This window comes from Zonotrichia albicollis, chromosome 4 (assembly GCF_047830755.1).
Source record: "Zonotrichia albicollis isolate bZonAlb1 chromosome 4, bZonAlb1.hap1, whole genome shotgun sequence".
NCBI lineage: Eukaryota > Metazoa > Chordata > Aves > Passeriformes > Passerellidae > Zonotrichia > Zonotrichia albicollis.
This window is the reverse complement of record NC_133822.1, coordinates 46,747,497-46,769,000: the sequence shown is the minus strand read 5'-3', so window position 1 is coordinate 46,769,000 and position 21,504 is coordinate 46,747,497. Positions and strand designations below refer to the sequence as shown.

The 21,504-nt window shown below is 42.6% G+C and overlaps 2 protein-coding genes across 2 annotated transcripts in view; one reads left to right on the top strand and one right to left on the bottom strand.

Moving 5' to 3' along the window:
- The window catches only part of LOC113460377 (uncharacterized), a 129,201-nt gene that overhangs the window by 50,442 nt on the left and 57,255 nt on the right, over positions 1-21,504 (top strand). The gene's annotated exons all lie outside the window — the stretch shown is intronic.
- E2F7 (E2F transcription factor 7) lies at positions 696-19,997 on the bottom strand. The gene is made up of 13 exons (XM_026798336.2): positions 19,841-19,997; positions 19,591-19,671; positions 16,892-17,167; positions 14,779-14,947; positions 12,106-12,387; positions 11,302-11,460; positions 10,116-10,253; positions 9,093-9,287; positions 8,356-8,440; positions 7,211-7,730; positions 6,042-6,312; positions 4,366-4,781; positions 696-3,817 (listed from the first exon to the last, which is right to left on the bottom strand). The coding sequence occupies exons 2-13, from the start codon at positions 19,669-19,671 to the stop codon at positions 3,641-3,643; spliced, it is 2,769 nt and encodes a 922-aa protein (XP_026654137.2). The 5' UTR covers positions 19,841-19,997; the 3' UTR covers positions 696-3,640.

Here is a 21,504-nt window from a genome sequence, read left to right as displayed (position 1 = left end):
TCCTAAAACAACACTGAGCAAACTGCTGAGTTTTCCTTTTAGAAATTATTTTTGAGCATCTCACCCTTTTGCAACTCACAGTCATTTAAAAGCTGTTGCTGGTGACATGGGGCATTAACTCACACCTCTCTAATCCCAGGAAGGATAAGGCTGCACTACTGGGCTTGCTGACATCAATAGTGAACCTGCCATTGATTTTAATGGGAGCAAGCTCTGTTTTGGTCGTGGTGTCTTCTGTGTGTGGTTAGGCAAGGGCAGGAGAAAGGGAAGGGGAAGCCACAGGTCTGTGGCTGTTGTCCACTCGCTCTCTCCAAGCAGCCGGTGGCTCTATGGAGGCAAAGCAAGCGCCAGCTGCTCGGTGTTTGCGGCCGCAGCCGGGCAGGCACTGCTGCCCTCCTGTGGAGAGCAGGGCCGAGGGACGGCTGCAGGGACACGGGGCTCCAGCGCGGCTCCGGGCAGGGCTGGGGGCGCTCCTGTGGCGGCCAGCTGGGGATCACCCAGCGTAGCTTCGGGCCAGGGTCACCCAGTCTCGCCCTGGCCTGCTCCATTATCTCTCCTCTGCCAGTCCTGCAGTGCTCACAGCCAACAAAACTCCTCACCTGGACATGTGGAGCAGGAATATTTCTTTTCAAGGTTGTCCTTGAAAGTCTTCCGTACTGAAATCAGAGCCTCAGTTTTAAGTTCATTTTTTATTCTGTAAAAGTTTAATATTTTGCTAACAGATAGTATAAAAAAATATTCAAACCATCAGTGTGATTGGAGTAAAGCTATATGCTGACAGGTAAACAGATAGCTAGAGAGCAGGAAAAGCAGGACATCTAATCACTGAAGAACAGTTATAAACAGCAATAAAATTAATATCTATATTAAACTAGCAGTGCAAAAAAAACCAAACTGGAAGCAGCTTTACATAAAAAATACAGCTTTTTAAATACAGAAATAGCACCAATTTACAGAAGACAATCAGAAATGTAAACGTGGCAGATAGATTCAAGTATAAGTTACATGCTCAGCCTCCTCAACAACTGACTTGGGACAGAAAGGTTTCACAAACCCTGCAGAACTTCCTGGGTATGCACTTTGTCTCAGTGCAAATACAAATTCTGCTTTTCCAAAGCTGCTTTGCTGATGAGTTGTTCGTAGTTTATTTAAATTCTTAGCTTTCAGTGAAGGTAAAGATGGGAAAGGTAAACCCATTCCCTCCTGACTGCTCCCCCTCACCAGTCCAGTTCAGCAGCTCAGGTACAGAACACAGCTGCCCGACTGCTTTAGTGGTCTCACTCTATTTTAGTGAGAATTTTGCATTGACAAAAATCAAGACAGCATATCAACATCTTTTTCTCCTAGGCTCAAAACCTGCCTTCCCAGCCATGACTCACTGAGAAGAGGAAGTCAACCCTCATTTCCATACCTGCTGTATTTACAGAAACTCAAAACTGTAAGCAGAAATTGGAAATGGAAAATCCATTTCCACCCCCTGCATTTTCAAGTATAGTTAAGTTAGTTATGGCACACAGTAACATCACCGACAAAGAATGGCAATTTTGGTGATGATGCTTCAACTGGAGCAAAGAGCCAATATTAGCTCTAATCCTCCTCCCCGCTCCCAGCTGCCATTTCACTAAAAGGCTGTACTGTAGTAGAGGGAGAGAGAAGAGACAAGGGTTGGAGGATCAGCACCCACTGTTTTCCCTGGAACCCCAGCAGCAACACATGCACCCCAGCAGAAGTGCAGGGGCAGCACTGTGCTAGTTACACACTGCTTTTCAAAGCAAAATTCATCTAAGTGGGTGTATAAGAAGAAATAATTCAGAAGAAAAAAGTGTAAACTTTCATAACTGTAGTGTCATTAAAATATAAAAAAAATTAGCAGTCTGAAGATGTCTCTTTACCATCCCTGAAATTTCCTATGATAATTCTGCTACAGATTTTGTTTGAACCAGGGCTAACCAAGCCCTCTCAAAACCTGTTATTGGTCTATTCTAAGAGAAGGCCACATTACTCAAACCCTCAGCTTCACTAAAATTCTTTCTTAAATTTCATTTTCATTATAAAAATAAGATGCCCTCATCAAATCCCCAGCCTCAAAGTCCTAACCTCCCTTGACCGACAAAATAGCACATCCAAGAGTGCATCTACCCTTGGAAAATCAATGTCAGTACCAAAAAGAGAGCTGATCATGCTGGCCATTTGCTAAGTCCAGGCTAATGTAATGTTAACAGCAACACTTTCTGTCTTTTGAACAGGAGACTGCACAAATTTAATTGCAGTTTGCTACATTAGTGAAAACATACCCAAACATAAGAGCATTAGCTCTTAAAATTATATCCTATGTTGATAATAGCACCATTTATTATTTGAGAATTCTGAATGTGAACTGTTAAGACTTTTCTTCCTCATTATCTTCTCTTAGGGTATACTGATAATTTTTTATTAATTTTTTTATATTGCTTTAAAACCCAAGGCTCCTGCTCTATTCAACTTCTTTTTTCTGGTTTAGATGGATAAGATCTCCCTTGTCTTCCCAACATGCTCAAAAGCACTATTAACTAGTCACAAAATTCCTGCAAGTGAAGAGTTAGGCACTTAAGTACATACCCCTTAAGTACACTTAAGTAAACAGCTAAGTAGGCACTTAGTAGACTCAGGTTAGACTGAATCTAATCATGAGTGAGGTTAATGACTTATCAGTGTTCCTTGGTCATAAAGTCTAGAGTGGATATTTAAACAGGAGATGAAATCTTAGCACAGTCCTCTCAGTGGTTTGTCTCTCAAATCACTTTGTCAAATCTGATAAACCATTCACGTTTTGTATTCTTTACATCTAACTTGCAAATTTTGATCAAAGTAAAAAACCAAAAAAAAAAACCAACCCAAGGACTAATACAGTTCATTAACACAACTATAAAAATGTTAACATTCACAGTTATTTTGGTCTTAATATTTTTCACATGTATACATTCAATCATACTGTGTTATTATTAGGTTTTCTAACCACAAGTGCTGGGCAAACTGTACAACAACGAACTGACATTCAAGTAATCCTACCCTGAGAAAATCTGTTATTCAGAAACTGCAAAAATCCTTTTTTGCACTAATCCCACTCCAACATACAAAATTAAAAGCAAGAGGCTGCACTGCAGAGGCATGCTTTGATAGTTTGGAACCAAGGAAGCAGTTGCTTTCACAACTGCAAGAGTTTATAATTTTTACCACAGATTTACTCAGGGTAAGTAGAGTACATGCAAATGAAATGCTTACCCCAGATAAGTGCTAGACACCTCATTTAAACCATGAATAAAGAACCCCTGGGGACCCCAAAATAATATGTTTGCATCTCCTCACAGAAACAGAGTTTTCCAAATTAAAATCACAATTACAATTTGATGCCCACAAGGCTGTGTGAAGCACAGAATCTGGATTCAAATCAGTACTGAAGGATCAATTCATTAAAAGGATTTCTGTACCAAGGGTGACTTTGAAGAAGATGGCTAACAGAATCAGTGGGTGAATGCATAGTGGGGAAGCATGCCAAAAGGGGTGACATTTTAACATGCTCCTCTTGCCAGGTAAGAGCTTGGTCTCTTGTAATTGTTACAGGGTCCGAGGACAATCTGCCCACCTCCTGCAAAGAGCGGAATTAGTCAGGGCTGGTACTGGAGATTTCCAGTCTCCTCTGCACAGAGCTGGCACTTCTGGTCTGGCTGCCTTCATTTTTCTTCCATGCCACAGGGTCTCCAAGACTTCCAGGAGTTTTGAAAAATGCCTCATGATGTGCAGGACGAATACTCTTGGGAGTGAGAGGAGTTGATGAAGGCTATTTGTGAAAAAAAACAAAACCCCAAAGTGATTCAGTAGAGTTCTCTCAAGGTCTACACATAAGCAGGCAAACAGACGACTGCTGGAAGACATTAATCCCTGTACCCTTTTCCATTACATAGTGAAGAGAGGTCAGAACAGGGTTGAGGGGATAATCCAGGATACCACCTCCTGAAAAGTGCTGCAACCAGCTGATTCCAGAATTCTGACACAACCCTCCTGTCCTCCTAATGTTTCTCTGTAGCCATAGCATAACACATAATGACAGATGGGGGAAAACTCTTAGATTGCTTGGGGGACTTTAGAATTTCTGTAAGTCATAAAACCACTTCACTGTTCAGGACTAAATGTGCTATACTGGGCTATGACTTCAACAGTGTCCCATATCCTGTGCCACCCCTAAGATGGACACACACAAGCTCAGTGGAAGACAGCAGCTCTCAGCGTGCCAACCGGGCACTGACAGAGGCACCAGCCTGTGACATGTGCCATCAGGCACCTTGCACAGCTCCTTCATCACCACTCCCGCCCACCTTTCCCCCTTACCTGCTGCAGCTTCAGAAGCGTCATCGGGTGTCCCACACACACAGGGGAGTCCAGCTTAACAGCACTGCAGGATCTTGTGAGCACAGGACTCAGGTGCAGAGCGGGGTGAGCCGGCTGCTGTGGATCCACCGAAGGGGCGGGTGAGACCTTGGGGGTGACAACGGCCGTGGTGCTTATGAACACAGGGGTGGGGGATGCCACACTGAAACTCGTGGAGGCAGCAGCTGAGAAGGAGCCATCAGGAACCGAGGAAAGAGGGCTGGTGAACGAGGGAGAACAGACGAGAGGGAAGGAAGCCAAGGCTGCTGATGGCACCATGACACAGGGTACACTTAGAGAAGGCAACTGGTTTGCAGCCAGGCTGATGGCACCAGGGGCTTGGTTTGCAGAGAAGAGAAAATTAAAACTGCCTAATCCTAAACCAAAGAGAGAAAAAACCAAAGCATTAATAATCTTGATAAAGGGAATTAAACTATTGTAACTTCATCTACAGTAGGAAAAGTATGTAACATTAGAGAAAAGTCTGCCAAGGAAGTAAACTATGACAAAACAATAAAAAATAAGGAAGAAAAGTGTCACAATCCCCTAACTTTGCTGTCCAGTTCCCTTTCCTTATTTGCCTCCATTTCCCCCCTAATTGTCTATTCACTGTACATGCATCCATTTACTTTGGTCATATGAAGTACCAACCACACTCCTTGGTCTTTTCTGCTTCTAACTTTGATTACAAGCAACATCCTGGCTAAACAAACTCTTTTTTTCCACTAACTGGAATCATCCTCTGCTATATGAAAACATAGACATTACTTTTAATGAGGAAAAAAAAGCCAGAAAAACCAAACCCAACAAATGGGAGACACCCACAAGGATATGTCACAGAGGCATTAATTTTGCTGAGAACAGCTGAACTACTGTGTTGAAGCAGAAGCTGCTCTGGCTCCCAGTTTGTCTGACCTTCCAAAACACCAGGATCAGCATTTTTAAACTGAACATCTCCAACCTAAGTGAAATGCCATAGACCCCACTCCGTGTCACAAGTGAATCAAAGACTAAAGCAGTAGTCAGGCAAATCTGCCACACATTCTGTTCCTACAAAGCCGTCATCCACTGCACACAAACACAGGCACAAAACATGGTGGACACGAAATCCCATTTCAGTATTTGCAGCTGCTTCCTCTAGATCCCCACAGTGTCATAAAAGCAGGGCTGGCTACATCCCCAGTGCCTTGGGTTTCAGGAGTTACACTGATAATGCATGATACAAGACAGTACAAGGTCTGAAGATGATGAAATTCATACACTCAGGGGACGCTGCTGTTCTATATTGGTCAGCTTTCTGCCAAATCTAGACTTCCAGCTCCTTTGACTTTTGAATGTTGGATAACTGTCTTTTTTGTACACAATTCATAATTCATAACTGTCTTTTGCACATAATTCAGGCATGCAAACCCCACATTGTTCAATGCTATTCATGTTTGGGAACCTCAGAAAAATGTGTCTTTTCAGACGTGCAATAGTTGAGATTGAGTAAAGAGATTTCAGAGTTACTAAACTACTACAGAGAACTGCTGTCAGGGTTTTTTATGCTAAATATTCACCTATTTGTAGGACTCAGTATTTGCTCAGTGAACAGATACAGAGGCTTGGGTGCCTCTAGGTCTCACGGCTGTCCTTACCTGCAGTAGGCTGAACATAAAGATACTGTGGTTGGAAAGGCTGATTGGCATTTTCTTTAGAGATGTGCTCATTTCCTGGAGGGGGTTCATCAGGGTCTTTGTTCTGGGATTGTTTTTCATGCTCCTGACGATCTAAAGGCTTAGTGGACTCCTTCTTTGCCTCCTCTGGAGCAGCAGGACTTGCAAGTCCAAGACAATTTGTTTCTAGATGTACAGCAGCTGAACAGCCACTTCCTGGGGAAGGTTCTGCCTTGGGTGACTCGGGCGGCTTCTAAGCAAAAAACAAAAATGGAAATGAAGACTTCCATTTACTTCCATTTATTTCCAAACTGAAATAAAACAGTGCAATACCTCTCATGAACCTTCCTCATGCATCTGTGCAAAGGAGCAGCACAAACCTGATTAGCAAATCACCAAGTTAAGATTTTTGTTTGGGGATTTGAAGAGTCATATTAGCGATGCCTAAACCCTGTGCTGTTTGCTGCAGTTCACATTCAGTACTTGGATACACTACATAAGAAATACCTGACCTCTGGGACTACTTTTTTATTGATAAGGAAAAACACTTGATCAAATGTTTTATATTCAATATTCAAATGGCTTATATGGCATGATGTTGTGCTTGACCCCTACTTTCAGTATTTAAGAGAATTCTGAGATAACTGCACATCACCTTCATCATCATTATCTTTCTTTCACCAGCCTACTGTGGGCAACACTGGGCCTCAGAGAGGTACTCAGGCTGGAGAGTAGGGGGAAAGAACAAATCACATTTGCTATAGCTCAGTAGAGTAAGCAATGCTGCTGCTGTCTGAGAAAGCTCAAGCTAACAGGGGAAGATGAGAAGTAATAACTATATTGATTTCTTCCCCTCTGACCAATTGTTTTGCTGCAGAAAATGATCAGGACACTAATTCTAAAGAACAGCTGAGCATCACATCACTATGTAAAGCTACCCAAGTCTATTTTCCCCTGGTGGTGTGAAAACATCTCCCAGTTAGTGCTCATACTTCCTGACACAGCCCACTTGCAAGTTTATGAACATGTGGGAGGCAGCATGTTTATCTCTCAAGAGCAGTGCACTGAATTTTCCCTTCTGAAAACACTGTCTTAGGCAAAAGTCTTTCCTTGCTATGAGAAAGCCTAAGTGATAATGAAACTCACTTTACCTTGGGTACTACAAGTGAGAGGGGCAGATCACTGTGCTCCAATGCCTGCTTTTTAGCAGCTGGCTCTTCATCATCTGCAGGTGCAGAGGGCGATGAGCACTTGTGGGAGCTGCGCTTTTGGCAGGCAGTGGGAGGTGCAGCAGCCTGAGCTTCTGCACTCCTGTTTGCCAGGTCTCCTGCAGCAGGCAGGGGCTCGCTCACGGTATTGTCCTGAAGACCACCACACAACATAAAAAGGGATGAAGATGGGAAGCACAGGAAGGGTTGGTTGGAGACCAGGGTAGGTTTTCCATTTTCTGTTTTGGAGGCTGCTGGTGTGGAAGGGTGTGAAGCCTGGCTGCTTATACCATTTGGTAGTGAGAAGCTTGGCACATCTGCCTGAACCACAGGGAATACTGCCTGAGGCAAAGGGTTAACACAAAAATCAGAGTCTCCAGGAACCGGAAGAAGGGAGAAAGGTAAACTTATGTTGGAGTTCTTTGCTGAGTTTAGTATCGTTTCGGTGTCACAAGCTTTATTCCTGAAAAGCAAACAAAAAAAACCCCCAAATAGTAATGAAAAAAGGAAAAATATTTATTCCAAAATTAAACACCTATTTTATCCTTCGAAGCAAAGAGATATATATTTGGACATAAATGTGGAAAAATTCAACCCCCAAACAACAACTTTTACACAGTTTACAAGAAGGGTCACTTTTTATCATTTCTAGTAACACAGAGGCAGAGCTCTCAGGTTTCTGATGGACCAATAATGCTTTTGGCTTCACTTGACTAGTCAGTCATTCACAAATGAATTCAAATTGGAATAGGTTAGAGAAGACAGAGATGCCCTTCCACAGAATCATAATTTGCTCAGCCTACCCAGATAATAGGTCAAAGGATGCAGCAATGACCTATATAAACACACACAACAGAAAGAACTACTGAAGCAAAACACCAACAGTGGTACAAGTACAGATGGGTGTAAAATGACCATGGGAAAAAAACAAAAAGCCATGCTGATCTCAAGCAATATTAAAATATTAAAATTGTAATAACAAGACTTTATGGCAACTTTTATATCTCAGTCTCATCAATGGAATCCATCCTTAAACTAAACATGACGAGCACAAAGCTCTAACTGGACAACCGCTAAGACCAACCTACCCAGTATCTTCCTCTATTTTCTGCCTGCAGACAGCTGCTAGATTTATCATTTTGGAACAATTTTCATCTGAATTCACAACACCGGCTGAAAGAACAAAGAGGAATTCAATTAATCACAGACAGGTTTACCAAACATATTTTGATACTGGCCATATAAAATAATTGCTATCATTTTTCAGTCCTGACACATTTTTATAACATCCACTAATCACCTAGAGCCAGAACCTGCAAGACACTCAGAACTCTCAGTCCCACTGGAGACATGTTCAACATCATTATTTCCTATAAGAGGGAACTGTGAAAAGCCCTGTAATTACTTTATCTATCTTTTTTAACAACTATCCATTAGATTGTTACAATAAATTTCACTATGTTAGGAACCATAAAATAAAGCAAGCATTTTGTGGCTAAAAATTTTTTCTTAATCAAGTTACACAGAAGAAATTATAGTATAGTTGCTGTTAGTACAGAACAGAAATATTTACCTGTAGAAAACAAACTGCAGATTCAATTGCAGTTATGGCCCAAATCCACCTCATGTAACTTTAGGCATTTGACTGGAGGCGCTAAACCAGAAGTTTCATTACCATGTGCACAGTAGAAATATAGGTACCTCCCAGGAATAGTTCACATATTTAATTATGCTGATTCACTCAATCAAGTGCCTTAAATTGGTGCATGCCCTCATTTGGGCAGGTCCAGTGGGATAGAAAAGAACATGCTTCATTAGTAGTTACCTTGCCTCTCTTGATGTGGGCTGTTAGGCTCAGAACTGACTTTCCTTCTGGTTGCTTCACAAGTCTGTGCACGGCTAAATGAAGAGTGACGTGTAAACCTTTGCTTTCCAGTAGCACTGGTCTGGTACCGGGCACAGGCTCCTCTCTGTGTCTCTGGCAGAGGATCTGATGTTGAGCTATGTCCTCTCAGCTCATCTGTAGGGACATAATATTGTACAACAGTCCTTCAGGTAACACAGCTCATCATTTATGCTTCTGCGGTATTACCAAACTTGGCGTTAAGGGAAGAGGCAACCTCTACATTATCTCAAACCCCACAACAAACCTAGAACTCAGTAAGCACCAGTAGACAAGGTAAGGGCTTCCTTCCTATCCAATCCATAGCAGCTACAGCAGCAGCTACACTCCAGTGTGCTAGCGAGGAGGAGAAAGTGTACTAAGATAATATTTACATTATCTTTCATTTTACTTGTTCCTGGCACTGTCCCGATGCAAATATCAAAGCCAAAGGGCTTCCCTTTGCTCTGGCTTCTAGCCAAGGAACATCATCTTACAGAGATGTGCTATCCCACCACCTTGTTCTTAGCAGACAAAGCTTTGGTAGAAGGGGCCATATGCAAGAAACAGCCCTGCTGTACTTTGTTAAGGCCCCTTACAAAGAAAATAATGCACTGAATAATTATTAAGGAATTACCAAAATTTTGCAACCCAGAACAGCTGTGGACCCAGATTTGAAGATGTCAGTGCTATCTGCTGTTGCTCTACAATTCACACTGTTATGCATACCGTTATCTAAGTCGGTGTAAAAATACCTACAAGACACAGTATCCTGTAACACCCCTCCACAGACCCAGATCTTGGGTGCAAAGTCTAACAAGGGCAAATGTTGAGCTGGCAGCAATTAATAATCGCAGGGTACGCATTGAATGCTGAGCCATTCTTTACACACAGAAAACAACCTTTTACCACTTGGGAAGGGACAGTCAGAGCAAAAAGAAAATAAATGCAAGCTACACAAGTTACCAGTTTTTTCAGGGAATTCCACAGGCCCAATCCACTTGAAAGCTGGTTTGCGTCCTCGCTCCTCAGTGACGTGGACTTTCTTGATCAAGCCTAGGCTGGTGAGAACGTTGGCAATATCATACAGTCTTCGTACCTTTGCTAACAAGAGAGGGCAGGAGCAGATAAGAGAGTCAGGTTTACAATGCACACAGGACATATTCATGTGAGAATTTCATTCCAGACTATCACCACAGCTTTCATAGATGAGGTAGGCAAATCAAATTGGGATGGATCTGGGCCACCTTCCATGAAGTCTGCCATGCCAGCTCCCACCTGATTGTCACTGCTACTTCATAGCTTAGCTGCTCAGGTTTAAACACGTCTACCTCATTTGGATGGATATAGGTTAGGGAGTGATTACAGCAACTTGCCCAGAAAAGGCAGCTACCTCCACACAGGTAAAGAGAAGCTGGCGGAAAGTGGCACAAGGGTGCACAGCTGAACACAAGAAGACACATATTTATAATTTCTAAAAATGTAACACGCTCAGAAAATCTCTGTGACTCTAGTAAATAACATCTTTGAGCTGACTATGATATCTACATATTTTCCAGCTAAACTCCTCACATTTCTTCTTATACTTGGGATAGAATTTCAAAACTGAAGTGCAAGTACTGTACTTTAAAAGCACTTTTAAGTCTTTAAAGTCTTTATCTCAGAAGATTTATTTACTAATGCTAAGTTCTCCCATGTTATCCAAGGGATTGAAGTACTAATCCTCACTAACTGAAAGCAAACCCTGCCATCCAGCTGTAAAAGATTTCTGGTGCAAAAAGGAGAAGGAACATATTTCTCCAGAGAGAAAAATAATTCCATTAAATTAATCAATGTGCTTCAGTTCTGAAACATCATTCAGAGCAGTACAGGAAACAGGGCTTAAGTATAAAAAAAAATCAACAACAATGAATTTTCTTCTTTATTCTGAAGCTGAACTTGGGAGATAATTGTCAAAGTGACTCTTCTCCACACCAAGCTCTGTTTTCACAAATATGCATGTGCAATGAAAAAAAACCCAGAACATATTCCAGGAAAAGATGCACAAATTGCTTTTGCTGTTACGTACTGGTGTCTGTTTGCTGTCAGACCAAACATGCCCTGTTTTCTTTACTCACTGACTGATTGATTTGCCTCTCATTAGCCATCTTACTTTTAAATTTGCTGTGGTCCACTGTATCCTGGGTTTCTTCTATCAGTATCTTTGCTGCGATGTCCAGAGTGACTATCTTGGTCTCGGAGACAAGGAACAGCATGACAAACTTTTGGCTCATAATCCGCAATGACTTGTCCTTTCTGCTGTTCGCAGATGCTGTGTTACAAATAATACCCAAGGCTCTTAGCATATGCCATCCATCACAGCCAGAAAGCTAGTAAGAAGGTTTCTCACACACAAAATAAGTAAAGTATTTCCTTGCCAGAAAGCAGAAATTAATTCAAAGGCAGCAAATAACTGATTAATGCAGACAGGAGTCTCTCTTCAAAGGACAAGAAAAATTCAGACTTGCAGAAATAGCTTTTAGAAAGTGAAATTCCAAAGCTGATTCTATGTTATGTTACACAGTTTGCGCCACTGTAATTTTGTGACTCTAATGGACTTTGTAACTGAAAACCATCACGTGTTCTGTGGGCAGCATGCAAAGAGAGGACAAATGAACATGATTCTTTCTGACAGGATAAAGCATTTACTGTCAGATACAGGTGGAGAAAAAACTGGATTGTTCAGCAGAACTTCTGCCAGTCTGTAGGACAGACAGAAACATCTGTCTTGAGACCTATGTTAGGGACAGAATAGAAGGAAGAATTCTGTACCTTCCATGGTGAATTCAGCACCTTTTTGCAAAGGAGAACTTTTTATTATTTAATTTAAAGGCAAAGCAAGGGGAAAAGTGACATAGTAAACTGGAGAAAAAGACTTTGTGTCTGTGTATCATCACACATTTAGTAATCATCCTACCAGAGGTGCAATCCTGTTCTGAAAAGTCCAGTAATGGTCTGTCTTGAGAATCTGGAATAGTTTCCTTTTTCTGTTCTCCAGATTTGTACTCTAAGTCCTGCTCCTTGTGCTGGGAGGTCATTAACTCTCCATACTGCAGCTCTCCTGCCTCCTGAAGCATTTTCAGAGTTTGGCTGAGGTTGTGCCGGCCATGCCAGCAGTATTGGTTCTTGGCCACACGACTGACCAACTGCAATGACTCCAGGACGTTCACAATATCGTAAATTCGTCTCCGCTCAACTCCTGTTTGGGAAGTGGGGGGAGCAGATAAAAGAGACAGAGATGCTCATCTTAGTTCAGTAAAAGCAAACAGAGAACAGGTTGTTCTCTAATAGACATTTTCAGTGTTCACATGGACTCATTCTATTAGCTACATCTGTATTTGCACACTGAAAATCTGCCCTATGCATGGCCAGCTTCATGGTGTGCTGCTCCTTGTCCGCTTTCATAACTTCCAGCCCAGCCACGGCTTCAGCTCAAAGCACCCACACTGTGTTTAGAACTGATTGCAGTCTGCCAGCCCCATTCACTCAGACCTACCCAAACTGCCTCAGGGTATTCAGAGCACTTTGGCCCTTCCTTACAGACAGCTTCACCACACAGACACACACCTGTACACAAGCCTGTGTGTAACAGGGCAGAAAAGGGTCTGTCACAGCACAGAGATATAGGAACATGGGGAAGTGCAGTCCTCCACTTGCATTTACAGTGACACAATTACTTTTACTTGCTAAGCAAGTACCAAGTAAAAGGGCATCAACAGCTTCACAAGGAGCAGAGTGCTGCAGAATGAGACCTACTGTTCCCAAACACAACAGAAACAAATGATCAGTGCTGGCTGGGTCTAGTCCTATAGGAAATTTATGGAATATGTCCAATATTGAGTTCAGCCTGACTGATATGAGCAAGGTTGGGGACTGAATATGAACTGGTTGGCGGCAATGCTCACTGTCCTTGTGAGCTTGTGTCCAGTGCTGTTTGAAGCCTGGCTCTTATATGTAGCACAATGTACTATATGCTGGTGGCAGCATCTGCACCAAAAATCTTCTAACAGTTAACATCAGCTGAGTGGAATAAGTGCTAGTTAGGGTGAAAGGTTTTGAAAACCTCCCTGTGGGAGGCAAGGCCGTAATGTACCTGTTTACCCATTTGAAGACTAGGCATAATACTTACCAACTTAAAACACATATTGGGTGAAACAATCCACAAGCATTTGCAAGTGTGTGAAGAATTTGGAACAAAATACAATTCAGAAAAACAAGAGTGTTACACATATCCTGGTATCTGTCAGGCACCAGCAGCACAGCCCCCTTTGCGGCCTTCCACTTCTCTTCAGTGAACAAAGCAATATACATTTGTAGCAAAAGCTGTATCATGGACATCATTTGTTACATTGAGAGCAGCAACATCAGCAGGGGGTAATTTCGTGGCCACTGAAGCAAATGAACACAAGCGAGGAAGGGAAAACCAAGGGAAGAAGGACAACCAAAACTTCCCCTTTCTGAGAGGTAAAATTTCCAACATTAACTTTTAGAAGAAAGTTTCTGTTATTTAGGAAAGCAAGTTAATGCCACTCCCAACACAGAATAAAGCACTATTCATGTTCAGCTGTACAAGGCTGGAGCCTGAGCATCTCATGCAAGCACATAAAGAAGTAACTGTAGAATCTAATTTAAAAATAATTTATCTATTTACCTAATCTGTATTCTATCCTGTTTCCAATTCACTATACCAAAGCAAATAAATGGGTATTTCGAGGCCTTTCTTAACAGATTTACAGAAGACATCATTCTCCTGTTCCTTTTCTTCCTAAAACACACAAATTTCATTTTGGCTACATCTTTTTTGTTGATACCTGAGTTTTAAATGTAGATATAAGATTTATTTAATTTAAGTCCAATTTTGTAAAGCCCTTCCTAGCTAAGAAACAACCTCTCCAAGGACTCAGATATTTTTGCTATTAATGTGTCCTGTCTGAGTCCTCTCTCCCAAGTTTTATTATTTCTTGCAGATAGTTCTTTAATCTTTCAATTAAAACCAAACCTAACAGCAGAACCAGCAAATGAACTACTTAAAACAAGACATTTTCTCATGGTATTCTTGCAGTTCTCCTAGCACCTTCCCATCACAAGGTGATATTGAAAGGTAAGGTAACCTTGATGAACCATGTGATCTTGAAAGATACAATGTAAAACCTGTTCAGAAATCAAGGAGTAAACACAACTTCTCTTCAATGCATGCCAGTTTGCAATTGTTTCCCCAAATGTTTCATTTTGATGAAATTTGTGGTCTACAAATCCTCCATCAGAGGGTTTGTAAATCCTACTTCTTTCAGTATTTAATGAATTGAATATTTAAGTAAGTAACAGAGTTGGTAAACAGCTGGAAGCAAGATCTGTCTAGCAAAAAGTGCAGAAAGTCAGAAAGCAGATTTCAAAATGGTAGTGCTACCAAACAACAAAGACACTGAAGAATATCAGGCATTTCCAACTCTTGATTAGTATGATTAGAAGAGCATCCAGACCCTGGGAAAGGCAGATCTTGACAGTACTCTGTTAGAATATGATCTTTGGAAGGCCCACCTGTTAGGTTACCCCAGGTGATCAGTTACCCCAGTTTCACAGGTATACATACCAAGAATTGAAGCCACTTCATCCAAAGAAATGGTAGTTTTCTCTGTTGACAATGGATACTTTGGATAGCGAGCTAGAAACTTTTGGCACAAGAGTCCTAAGCTTTTCTGTTTTCTGCTGGGCCTCTGCTTTTCAAATTCATCAACCGTGCTGTCATCTACTATATCATACTGTTAAAAAATAAATGTTAACCCTTTAGTGCAGAGCTTTTAAAAGCAAGACATAGTACAGTGAGGCTTATTTCAGATGTTATCAATATTTAAGATCAGATTTTCTAATTAAAAAATAAAAACATGGACTCCTTGAAAGCACACAGCACTCGAATAACACAACTGCAAGCTCTTCTTATTTCATCACACAAGATAGCTACAGAAAAATTCTTATCTGTGCAATCATAAAATAGTGGTCGTGCATAAGGAAAAAAACAGTAAGATCAACACCCAAGACTAGTAGACGGCAAGAAAATACTTGGAAAGAGTATTTCTTTTGGAAAGAAGGAAGAATATGCTCTCAAATACTTCTGGATCTAACAAAACAGGAGATGCAGAAGCCATCAAGAAGTTCCTGCAATACCTCTGTTCACTGACTTTTACAGTGACACTATCACTTTAAGAAACTGGTGATTGGGGATGGGGTGGGGGCACTTTCCTCAGAAGCTATAACAGGTGCTACTCAGTCTTTGAACCTTAAGCTTAGTCAAGATGTTAGCTTAAGTAATTCTGTAGGATGGTCTGACTGCGGTCTTTCTTACCCTGCAATGGGTAAAATAGAAACCAGCAAAACCATGGTGGCAAGAATGTAGGAAGAGGCATGTTTATCACAAAACAAGAATGATGGAGGATTATTTTGCACTGGTAACTCTAGGGTTATCTTCTGTGTTATAAAAGGGAAAAGAAGTCTTCCCCTCTGGCCAAGAAAAGCTGAAGGTGGTGGTAGCTGTGGAAACCTGTGTTTGCTAGCTTATGGGATCTTAAACTGCCTTTAGCTAATTGCAAGTAAGTTACCTTGTGGCAGGCTGGTGCTCTGAGAGAACTGAGTTTTATGTGGTATGGAAATAGCAGTATTCTTACTCTAAAACTTTTCCTTCTTTTGTATGTTACCCTTCTAAGTATAGAAGATTATTAAATGAAATAAAATAAACTAGAAAATAATTGAACTCTTTATAGTAGCCACTCCAAAAATGCTGTGTGATTTTAGCAGGCTTGAAGTGGTAAAATGAACTAACCTTAAACATCAACTATTTTTTACCTACTGGACACTATGTTAGGAATAATCTCTAGGGAACCGTTTGCTTTGTTATGACCATGAAAGCTGCAGAATTTTTTACACTACTGTTGCTACTACAGTAGCTGTAAAAACTACACTTCCAGAGTGATCTGTACCTATGAAATGATGCTTCTCAGTAGGAGGACCCAGAACTATTGTCTTGTAGTTGAAATCAACAGGGAAGGATAGCCTACAAGAAATAAAGCAGGAGAGGAAAAGCAGCAGTGGAACAAAAAAAACCACAAAGGAAGAAAACTGCAATGATGCTTACTACAATCCGATGTCATTCTCTCTAGCGACAGACTTCATGAAGTGAGGACAGGAATCAATCCCTGCATCGCTTAAGTCTTGTGAAGTAGAAATTTTAATGCCTGACCTTGCTTTCTGACCACTAGTTTGGGAGCTGGGGGGGAAGTGGGAATAAAGGGTTTTGGCAGACCACTTTGCAGGACAGTTGCAGATGGAGTCTAAGATTTGGAGAGTATATTCTCTCACTGTCAAATTTATTTCTGAAAAGGATGCTTGTTCAAAACAGATCTGGCATTTTTCTTTCTAATGTGGTTCAAAAGTACTTCAGTTGGGGAAAACAAACATTTAAGCTCTACTTCCTTAATTGTCCTTTTAAGTAATATTCAGGCTCTTGAGGGGATTTCAGGTCAGTTTCTAGTAACTCACTTTTGAAGTCCTACTGCTCAGACATTGCTGTGTAGGCAGCAGTCCCTGGGAATGTCTTGCAATTCTGCACCATTCCATAGGGAGCAAAGAACCAGTTGGAAGAAATCTGAGGAGCAACTTAAGGAAGGTCTGAATCCTAAGTGAATGTAGGATAATTATGTTCTGAGTCTCACCTGTAACGAATCAGGTGTGTCACTCTGCTCACTGTTTTCTATGGGTCTGAAGAGCTCTTTCTTCTTTTCCCTGTCCCTCATGTCAGGACTAGCAGCACTAACCAGAATCTTCAGGTTAGCAGTAGGAGTCCAGGGATCAGCTTGAGGTCTGTCAATGATCTTAACAGGTGTAATTGGGTTTCTTTCTGGTGTGCAGCCTTTTTGCTTCGATAGATCAATAGGTTCATTCTTAATGGGAGTCTTTGGGGCCATCCTGGATCGATCATATATGTTTTCCTATTAAAAACAAAGTTTTATTAGACACAAGAGGAAAAAAACATTCCATCAATCAATTTCATGATTCTTATGAAGTTATTTTTACTGACTTGTGCCTTGGCACTCATAGCTATATTTAGCACAGTTCTTCTGCCTTTGTTGGGAATGTTAAAGTATTCTACATGCTGCTATACTGGAGGAAGTGTATTTGAGATACTGCCTTGAAATACAGAACTTGAGGTCAATCAGTCTAACCTGTGGCCTACTAGGCTTTTAAACCCTGACTGTTCTTGCAAGAAAGCATTGCCCACAAACATAAATCACCAAATTGCAGGAAAACTGAAATCATGCACTGGTCACATTACACTTAGCAAGAAAGTAGAGTTCTGTTTGAAAGGTCCCAGGTTAAAAGCCATGCTGGAGATGCAGCTCAAACTCACAAAATATCAAACCAAAGGGGACATAACCTCATCTGCAAGCAAGGCAAGTTTTGCATCTGCACTGTCTGCTGTGCAACCAACCAAGAAAATCTCCATAACTGTTCCTTTACTATAGCTAAGAGCTGCTAGGAGGAAAAGTCTGATACATCAGCTGATTTTGATAATTTCCTGAATGAAGCTCAATTCCTTCCAGTCCCTAGCTGCCTTCAAGCTTTTTGTGTATTTCAGCTATGGATCTGCAAGAATTATCACTATAGATGAACTCACTTCAAGGGACCGACTGAAGGAAGCATTACTGGTACCTTGATATAATGTATTTTATTTTGTGCTGTAAGAAATCCAATTCAGAAATTGAATAAAATCTGGAAACAAAATATTAATTTGTACTGGACTACCGTAAGAACTTTCTTAAGTTTTGCCTTTTACTTGGAGTAATGTAATTATTCTGTAGCTGAAATATATTTAAATGGGTGATTCCAAAGGTCATCCTAACAGGAACATCTAGCTAGAAAGTAGAAAAAAGTTTTAGCAACAACTGAAACTGGCATTTACTAGGAGCAATTTTGTAGCATTCAGACTGGAAATAAATTTGGCACATCAAAAGCATTGTGCTCTGAGCACTGATGAACACTTCTGCATACATTCATCTATGAATTACCCAAAAGGATGTAATAAATACATCTCTTTTCTTACAACTAACAGTCAGCCAGTTATAACTTGCTACACTGTGATAAATAGGGGTCAATTTAGAGGTCATGGTACTTCTTAGAATACATATTCATATAGTGTTAACACTCAATATTTTCTTGCAATTTCACATTTGGCAGTGAATCAACCCTTAAGTGATGCAGAAAGTCTATCTTCCCCTAAAGTTCCTGTTCATTATGGCTGGTGGCAATGGAAGTGCAGGGAGGGCAGCTGAAGCAACCTGCTGTTTCAGTACCTCAGATCTTCATGTTTTTGTGCAAATACCACAATGAAAAGCACATGACTATGCCCTTTCAAATCTTTATTTCCTACCATCAGATCTTCTATTTTCTACTATCATAATTACCTGCTAAGGTAAGAAACACTTTTACCCTCTCTCCTCTTTTTTTTCAGTAGCTGCAAACAGTCGGTGAAGTCCTACCTGTATTGCACAAAATCTCAAGGGCAGTTGGTAGAAGTACGAGGTAGAGGACAGGAAAGGCCAGCCTGATGAACTTAGTGTGTGAGCAGGAGTTAAACCAAATCTCTGATATAATAGGAGTGGAATCTGACAAGAACTGTGTGAATTTTGGAGGACTCAGATTGAGCATGGACAACAGGTCATGAATTGCATCTAGTTCAGGAGACATTACTGAAACAATGAGCTTGCTCCTTGCTGAGTGGCCCTACTTAGCCTCTTGACTGGAGAACTGCACTTTATGAATACAGGCCAGAAGACAAGCATGGTGGACATATCCATGAGTGTGCTCAAACTACTGTTAATCAACAGAACCATACTATTCCTGTGCCAAGTTAAGAACCTTGTGGTTCTTACCTTTAGAACTATGAGTCTCTACAAGAGCCTTCTCCACCTTACCACATGGTAGCCATTGGGATACTTGAGTGAATTCTACTCGGCTAAATGGTGTTTCCCGCTGTGTAGTGCCAGAGTGCAATCACTTCGCTTACTGACAAGGCTGGCATGACTCAGGCTTCTTACAGTGGATTATTTCTTTACCTGAAGGGTGATGCTGGCCATCCCAGTGCCCAAGCGCTCACAGGTAAGATACTGCTGTACAGTCACAGGGCAGAGCAGGTCCGATGGGCAGCACCTCAGACGCTGCCCACAGGAGCCATAGAAGCGCGATCCAGAGCCCGACTCCCCCCAAGCCCCCCGGCTGGCGGCCCTGCACTCGCGGGGCTGGGGCTCCGCGGCGAGCCCGCTCTCGCCGCCCTCCCTCCCTCCTCTTCCTCTCCTCCCCGCACCGGCCCGCGGCTCCGCACCGGACCGGACCCGCCGCCGGCCCTCCCGCTCACCTTCTGGGCCGCCTCGGCGCGGCCCCGCCGCCCCGGCCGGGCGCTCGCCAGGTCCCGCAGCGCCAGGACGCTCACCTCCATCTGCAAAGCGAGAAGGCGCCTTTAGCCCGGCTCTTAAGAGGAGCCGCTGCCGTCCCCGGAGGGACGCGCGGGGAGCGCGGCTGCTCGGGGCTGCGTTCCCGGGGAGGGAGGGAGGGAAGGAGGGAAGGCGGGCAGGGGGCGGGAGGCTCGGCGGGCTCCGCGCCCTCACCTCGGCCGGGGCCGGGGCGCGCGGGGGGCGCGCGGCTCTGCCGCTCCCGCCAGGCGCCCTCAGACATCGCTTTACAATCCGGCCAATCAGGCGCGGCCGCCGGGGAGCCCCGGCCGCGCCGCCGGCCAATCAGCGCGCGGGCAGGCGGCGCGCGGCAGCGGGCGCGCGGGACGGGGCTCCCGCCCGCGCGGAGCCGTTTCGCTCCTTTTCTTGGCGCCGCCGCCCTCCCCCGCCCGTCCTTCCCGCCGCCCCGCCGGCCGCGCGGGAAACGCCGGGAGAGCCCCTGCCCCGGGAGCGGGGAGGGACGGCTGAGGCAGCGAGAGGCGGGAGCCGCCTCGGTCGCCCCGCCACCGGCTCGTAGGAAACGCCGCCGCGGTGTCCGCGCCCGGGCAGCTCGGACAGCCTTGTGGCCTCCACCTCATCCCCTGAAGAGAGTCTGCTGCCGGGAAGGTAGAGCAAGCAGACGCCATGGGGAGCGGTATGGAGCCCTCGCTTTTCCCCGAGACTCGGCTCTGTGGGTTTCCCTGCCTTGGGACGTCATTACATACCCAGATAAAGGGAGAACTGGAAGGGAGCCGTGTCCAAAGTTAACAAATCAAATAAATCCCGGCAGCCTGTGGAGCGGTGCAGTGATGAGATTATAGCTGTACCTGTTGAGACTATGGAGAGACAAGCAAAAGGAAAAAAAAAAAAAAAAAAAAGGGGAATTGTCAAAATCATCACTTTCTGCAATGCAGAATACTTCAGTTATGAAAGTAATTGCTCTTTGCTTGAGACCTTTTCTGGAGAAATTTGCTCTGTACAGTGTAATTAAATTTGTGTTTTGAAGTGTATTTCAGATTTTTATTTTGTATTTAGGATTTTTTTATTAGAGTTGCAACAGCAGACATGCTGCAGCATTATTCCTGTCTTGTTTTGTTGTGGGAGAACTTCCCTCTGAAATAGCTCACGAGCTACTAATGAGTTGTCAGAAGAAAAAATCCAAGGCACGGTTCTGATAATTTATAAAAATATTCACTTAGTAATTTTTGAAGAATAGAAAAAATTTCTTTTCAATAAGAATGTAGAAAACAGCTAAATATTGTCTCTTGCATTAATTATAATTTGTTAATTTTTAAAATACTTTGATTTTTTTCTTTTCAGCAAGTTCCAGTACACCACAATTTGCTGAAGAGAACGAAATATAAACTCTCAGAGAACCTTCTTTTATTTAAAAAACAATCTTAAATGGCCCTATATAAAACAGCTATTCATGCTTTCAAAACCTACCTATTTTTAAGAGGAACATGAACTCCGTAACTGCAAAGTGTGGCTCTCAGTACATATTTGCAGATATGTAGAGAGAAACATTTCTAAAGAGTGAAATATTCCTGCTGCTCTCACTCATAGGAACGCTAAAAACAGACTCATGAGAATCATAAGAAATGCAGAGTCATGGAAAATGTAGGCAGGATCTCGTGTCACAGGCTGACAAGCCCAGGCATGATTTCTAGACCAAAGGAAAGAAGTTGAGAAGTTGAGAACCTGCTTGTGTGCTGTGGCCCCAGTGACAGGAAATTGCCATCTGTCCCTTTTAGTCATCTACTTCAAATAAAGTGACACAGAAATATGCATTCTCAGACCTTTATCTTAGATCTGTCACAGGCATTTGTGTATCCACTGGC